Source organism: Alligator sinensis, unplaced genomic scaffold (assembly GCF_000455745.1).
Source record: "Alligator sinensis unplaced genomic scaffold, ASM45574v1 scaffold255_1, whole genome shotgun sequence".
Lineage (NCBI taxonomy): Eukaryota > Metazoa > Chordata > Crocodylia > Alligatoridae > Alligator > Alligator sinensis.
This window is the reverse complement of record NW_005842270.1, coordinates 420279-426750: the sequence shown is the minus strand read 5'-3', so window position 1 is coordinate 426750 and position 6472 is coordinate 420279. Positions and strand designations below refer to the sequence as shown.

Genomic DNA, 6472 nt, shown 5'->3' with positions numbered 1-6472 from the left:
CAGGGTGCTACTCCCGCTGCCACAGCAAGTGTCTGAACCTCATCACCAAGCCCTGCGTGCGCTCCAAGGTGAGTCACCAGGCTGAGTATGAGCTGAGCATCTGCCCCGAGACTGGGCTGGACAGCCAGGACTACCGGTGCGCTGAGTGCCGGGCACCCATCTCTCTCCGTGAGTGCCAGGGAGGGGGCTGAGACCGGTGCCAGGCTCACATGCTGCAGGTGACCTGGGTGTGCCTGGGCCTGGTGCTTGCATCCTGCAAGTCTGGAAGGGGAGGAGCAGGGCAGGGAACTGCTCTGGGTGTGGGAGTCTGGGCAGCAGGGAGCTGGGGCCTGGTGCAAGGCAGGTGGTGTGTGTCAGGAGCCACGTGGCCATGCCCTGACTCAGCGTGTGCTCACAGCCGGGTCATCTGCCTGCTGCGTGCTTTGCCCCTCCCTGAGCACAGTGCTTGGTGGGGGCTGGCAGGGGCCAGCAGTGAGTGCCCCTATCTCGGGTGTGGGAGGGCAGTGGTAGTGGTGCCCGGCGCTGACGGTGGTGCCCTGCGCAGGGGGTGTGCCCAGCGAGGCCCGGCAGTGTGACTACACGGGCCTGTACTACTGCAGCAGCTGCCACTGGAATGACCTGGCCGTCATCCCCGCCCGCGTCATCCACAACTGGGACTTCGAACCCCGCAAGGTGAGATGCCTGCTCCCCCCATTATCCCTGGGGTGCAGGGGGGGCCCACGTCTGCCCTGTGTGTGCTGGGGTGGGACACGGGGAAGGGGTGGCTGTGGGCAGAGCCAGCTCCCCTCTGTGCAGCCTGGGGCTGGTGAGGGCATTGGCAGTGCCCTGGGTACAGGGCGGGCTACTGGGTGGTGCTGGATAGAGGTTGGGCATGGGGGCTTCTGGACTGGTGGAGGGGCTGTCCCCTTCCACACTATGCGCAGTGCGTGGGACCAGCCAGCCAGGTCTGCCCCTGCCCGGCTGCGAGCAAGGGGCAGCTGAGAGCCGGGCACGGAGAGGCCAGCTCTGCGGTCTCCTGCCAGGGGCAGCAGTGGGGATGTGCTGGGGCAGGAGGGCATGGGGCTGCCGCCACCTGGCTGATGGGGCCTGGCGTCCTCGGGGGCCAGGTGTCACGCTGCAGCATGCGCTACCTCGCCCTGATGCTGTCGCGCCCAGTGCTCAAGCTGCGGGAGATCAACCCCCTGCTCTTCAACTATGTGGAGGAGCTGGTGGAGATCAGGGTAAGCCCCTACAGCCTGGCTCGGGGTCCCAGCCACCCTGGCCCCCTTCCCCCTGTGCTTCGGCTGCCATCTGGGCGGGGGTGCTGAGCATTCACCAGGACCTGGGGCAGAAGGCAGCGAGACCTGCCCCCTCTGCCCTTCCCCGAGCAGGAGGGATCCACGAGGCTTGTGGAGGCAGCGAGACCTGCCCCCTCTGCCCTTCCCGGAGCAGGAGGGATCCACGAGGCTTGTGACTGCCCCATCCTGCAGTCTCTGGGACAGGGGGAGTGGGCAGCTCGTGTGCCTACAGCTGGTCCAATGCCCCCTGAGCTGCTGCCCTGAGGGACAGGGGAGTCCCGCAGACAGTTGGGTCCCTGGCAAAGGGCCTTGAGCCTTCAGCCCCATCTGCCCTCCACCCCCCGCAGAAGCTGCGCCAGGACATCCTGCTCATGAAGCCCTACTTCATCACCTGCAAGGAGGCCATGGAGGCACGGCTGCTGCTTCAGGTCTGGGGGCTGGTGTGGGGGGGCACACTCCCTGCACGCACTCCCTTAACCCTTCCCCGTCTGGGCCCGGTTCCATATGGCAGCTCCCCAAGCACAGACTTGGTTCTGGTGGGTGCTGCCCAGATGGGCTGGTGCTCAGCAGGGTCCTGCTCCTCTGCAGAGCCCCTGTACCCACGCGCTGGTCCTGGCTGAGCGAGTCCAGGCACCAGCGGTGGAGCCCTGCCTACTACTGCCTGCCCCCTGCCTCTGGTAGGGGCTGTGGGAGAGAGGAGGGGAGCGGGGCATCCCAGGAGCTGGGCTGGGCTGGGCACTGACAGCCGTTCCCCCACAGCTGCAGGACCGGCAGCACTTCGTGGAGAACGACGAGATGTACTCGCTGCAGGACCTGGTGGACGTGCAGGCTGGGCGCCTGGGCTGCTCGCTCACCGAGATCCACACCCTCTTTGCCAAGCACATCAAGCTGGACTGCGAGGTGAGGCTGCCTGGCCTGGCCCATGGCCCGGGCTGGGCGAGGGGCAGCTGTCTCGCCCCCTGCCTGTGCGGTCTCCCCCCACCATGGCTTCACCCCCCTCTCCAGGAGCTGACTGCAGGCGTGCGTGGTCCTGGGAGCTGCCTGCAGTGCAGGGGCCCCAGGAGGGTCACGGGGGCATTGCCTGAGGACTCAGCCTGTGCTGTTCTTGTCCCCAGCGGTGCCAGGCCAAGGGCTTCGTGTGCGAGCTCTGCAAGGAGGGCGACGTGCTCTTCCCCTTCGACAGCCACACCTCGGTCTGCACCGACTGCTCCGCCGTCTTCCACAGGTGGGTGAGCCTGGGCACCGGGTGTCTCGGAGCTGGGGAGGAGCAGGAGGGTGGAGGGGGCAGAATCCAGGGCCTGGCTCGTGCCAGGGCAGGGGAGGATGAGATGGGCTGTGCCCAGTTGGAGCCTGGCACAGCCCTGCCCCAGAAGCTTGCCTGCTTGCTGGTGCAGGTGATGGACCTGCTGCTGCACCCCCTCCTCCAGCCTGGCCCGTGTGCCTGGGTCTCCCCTGCTGGGAGGGGCTGGGGAGCAGAACTGCAGATCCTGGCGCACACCCATCGTGTCGGCGCAGGGGCTTAGTGTGAGCTGGCAACAGAGCCCCCGCATCTCGCCCTGACGCAGCGCTCTCACCCCCCAGGGACTGCTACTACGACAACTCGACCACGTGCCCCAAGTGCGCCCGGCTCACCTTGCGCAAGCAGTTGCTCTTCCGGGACCCCAGCGCCAAGGTGGAGGCTTAGGGCCGTGCCCAGCCTGCCGGCACCATGGAGCCTCAGCAAGGAGAGGAGCAGTAGGACCATGGCTACTCGGTCTGTATGCACTTTGGATGGCAGGCCTCGGACGGCCTGCTTCCACCCCTGGACTTGCTGCCTCGGCGTGACTCAGAACTGCCTGGGATGGGGCTTGTGCAACTGCTGGGACCTTTTTGCCACCGCACGGCGAGTGCTGGGCCCTGCTGACCGTGGGGGCCACCCAGCTGCAGGAGGCAGTGCACCGGGCAGGCTCCCCAGGGTGCTGTTGTGTACTAGGGGATGCACCCATCACAACGCCTGGGCTTGGTCTGCCTCAGCCACAGCCTGCGCCTTCCTGCTGGCATGGCCTGCGGGCCCCGGTGAAGGGGCATCTGTGCTGTGCCGGGCTGTGGGGCTGTCATCTACTTTTGGGAGTTTTCTGCCTCCTTGTCTCTCTCGCTGCCACCACTGGGCTGGGGCTGGGAAGCCCAGCTGCCCCAAGGACACAACTGTGCTCTCTCTGGCGGGGCAGGTGGCCTGGGGTGAGTGTATTCAAAGCACCCTGCTACCTGGGCTCTGGCTGCGTGGCCTGGCTCAGGGCATGGGGTTGGAGGAGCCCCCATGTCTTCATCACGGGTGTGCAAGGGCCTGAGCCTGTGCCCAGCACACGAGTGTTCACACTGCACCTGCGCTAGCACTACATGCCCCCAGCCGCAGCCGCTGGCCCCGGCTGCGCTGTCCAGGGGGAGCGCTCAGGCCTTGCTGCTGCTGCCCACGCTCTGTGCCTGCAGCAACAGCGGGTGCTGGTCTTGGTGCCTCCCTAAACACTAATTTCACGTCAGTCTCCAGTGGGACGGGCGGGGGCTGCAGTGCTCAGGCTACAATTGTTGAGTGCTGCCCTGTCCCATGGACGGCTGAACCCCCCAGGAGAAGTGTCCTCTGCCCGGCAGAGTCGGCTGCATCCTGTCGCCACTCGCATCGAGCCTGGCACTGACCTCTCCTTGTTCCAAATTCGTGTGGAAACGTCTCTGCCTGCCCTAGAGATGCTGGTGGAGACCCCCGTGGGGCCAGACAGCAGGCAGGCCCCAGCCGGGCTGTCCCTGGGGTCCCCAGTAGGGGCTGCTGGGGTCTTAGCCGCCTCAGGGGCAGGGGCACAGCCTTGCCAAGGCAAGTGCGCGGCTCCTAACTTGCCAGAAACAGAGTCTTGCCCCCAGTGAGGGCAGGGGGGTGAGACCTAAAGCAATAGAGGGGGGCTGAGCTGTGAAGTCTCTCCTGAACGGGGCTGGCAGGCAGCTCCCCTCCCCGCTCCACTGGTGTAGCACTGCTGCCCTCGAGCTCCCTGGGCCTCGAGGCAGCCTGGCTCTTCGCCCCCAGCTCTGTCCCTGCGACCCCCGGGCTGCTCCCTTCACCCGTCCTCTGTCGTCCTCGTCAGAAGAAACGTTCCACGGTACGTCTGATCCCCCCCCCCAAAACACACACACTTTAACACATCCGTGTTGCAAATGAAAACGCTGCTAAGGTTTCACGGGAGCATTAATTAACTCGGCGTCTGCACAATGTAGCATTTTCTATTCCTGTTTCCCCTGTGAAGCGTCTTCTTTCCAGGCCCAGGGCCGTGCGACGTGTGGTTGCTGCGGCAGTTGGTCCCGGGGCCGTTCTTGGCTGGCGACGATGTTCCCCGTCTGGGCTGAACCCACCTGCCAAAGGTGAACCCAGCACGGCCAGCCCCGTCTCCTCGCAGCGCTGGCCTCCATCCCTGTGTCCCGCGAGCCAAAATGCCCAAGAGGGACCCACTTGTAGCACATTCACTGTCTGCTGTCGAACGCCTCTTGTGCGAGCGCGAGACCCAGCTCTGCTAGCCCTCGCACGAGCACTTCACGCCCGTGTGCGTAGACCGCGAGCGGCGCACGTTGCCCCTGGAGCCGGAGACGTCTGCTCCAGGGCTGCCCCGACTGCGGAGGCGTTTGCCCTGCGCCGCCCTAACTTGAAAGTAAATTATTATTATGATTCCTATAAATGCTGTTGTCCTGGAGCCAGGGTGGGGGGGCATCGGCTGGACCCCGCCGGTGCTGGGGACCCCCAGGCAGGGGCACCCCGCGATGCCCGCAGGGCATGGAGCCGGCAGGCGCACCCCTCCCTGGCCTGCTCCCGCGGCTGAGGGCGAGCGAAACTCGGGGGTGTCTGAACCCCAAGCCTGTGGGCTTGGGCCTGGATGCCGGATGCCCGTGGAAGTATCCAAAGCCCGGGCTGCAGAGTCTGGGGTGGCGGGTGGCTGCTGGCAGTAGGGCCACAGAAGGGTGTTTTTTGAATGATTCAAAGGATTCCAAACTGATCTGGCAAATTTGAGCTGGGCCTTGAAAAACTGTCATTATTGTGAATAATAATAATCATCCCGGCAGCCGGACCCGGAGTGCGCGGCGCCAGCCCCCGCCCGGCCGGCTTCAGCGGGACACAGGAAGCCAGGCGGGGGGGAGGGAAATGTGCGGACATCCGCGGGCTGTGCTGCGCATGCGCGCGGGATGGGTAGGGGCGGGGAAGAAGAGGTATTCTGTGCATGCGCAATGGGGAGGGGAAGAGTGTTTACAGCAGTGTGGTAAAGCAAGGCTGTGATGTCATCGGCGTGCGCCCGCCCTGCGCGGCGTCATCAGTCGGCTCCGCGAGAAGGGCTCAGAATCGCAGAGCACGAGGGTGGGAAGGGGCTCGGGGGTGCCGTGCCGTGCCGTGCCAGCAGGACCAGCCAGGCGTTGTTGACCTGGGGCTTAAAAGCCTCCAAGGATGGAGCTTGCACCCCTCTCTGGGGAGCTTGTTCCAGGCTCCAGCGCCCTCCTAAGCAAAGTTTTCCCTAATATCCAACCTCAACTTCCCTTGCTGCAGCCTGAGCCCATTGCTCCTTGTCCTGTCACCTGCCCCCACTGAGACCAGCCCAGCTCCGTCCTCGTTGCAGCCCCCCCGCAGGGAGTTGAAGGCTGCTAGTTGATCCCCCTCTTGTCCTGTCACCTGCCCCCACTGAGGCCCATTTCCCTCCGCCTCTCCTCATCAGTCCTGTCCCCCAGCCCCCAACCATTTTCTGGACCCTCTCCAGCACGTCCACATCCTTCCTGCAGTGGGGCCCACAACCGGACACAGGACTCCCGATGTGGCCCCCCCGGTGCCGAGCAGAGGGGAGGAATCGCTGCCCTCCGCATGCTAGCGCCGCTCCTACCGCTGCAGTGTCTCTGGGCTCCCCTTTCCCTTCCCGTGATGCTCGCCCCCCGCCCAACCCTGCCATTTCAGGGGTGTCCCGGGCATTCGGTCTGCTCGCTGCCCCGCACAGATCTCGCGTCCTCCTTCCTGCAGGGCCCCAGGGCGCTTTCTGACCAGCTCGTCTCGCTGTGCTGCTGGCACATCTCGGTGTGTGAGCGCGAGGGAAAGGCAGCTCTGCCTCCTTGCCAGGAGTCGGGGGACCCATGTGCAGGGCCTGGCGCTCTCGCTGCCTGCTGCGTGCAGGCAGGGCATTGGCAGCTTGTGCTGGCGTATGAGC

The 6472-nt window shown here is 65.5% G+C and overlaps 1 protein-coding gene across 1 annotated transcript in view; it reads left to right on the top strand.

The window, feature by feature from the left end:
* Positions 1-4625, top strand: part of DEF8 (differentially expressed in FDCP 8 homolog) — an 8098-nt gene extending 3473 nt beyond the window's left edge. Inside the window, exons 6-12 of the mRNA XM_006027832.3 lie at positions 4-168; positions 545-672; positions 1107-1220; positions 1625-1705; positions 2037-2177; positions 2393-2502; positions 2859-4625. Coding sequence (XP_006027894.2) covers positions 4-168; positions 545-672; positions 1107-1220; positions 1625-1705; positions 2037-2177; positions 2393-2502; positions 2859-2961 — 842 coding nt within the window. The 3' untranslated portion in view covers positions 2962-4625. The remainder of the gene's footprint in view (positions 1-3; positions 169-544; positions 673-1106; positions 1221-1624; positions 1706-2036; positions 2178-2392; positions 2503-2858) is intronic.
* The last annotated feature ends 1847 nt before the right edge of the window (positions 4626-6472 follow it).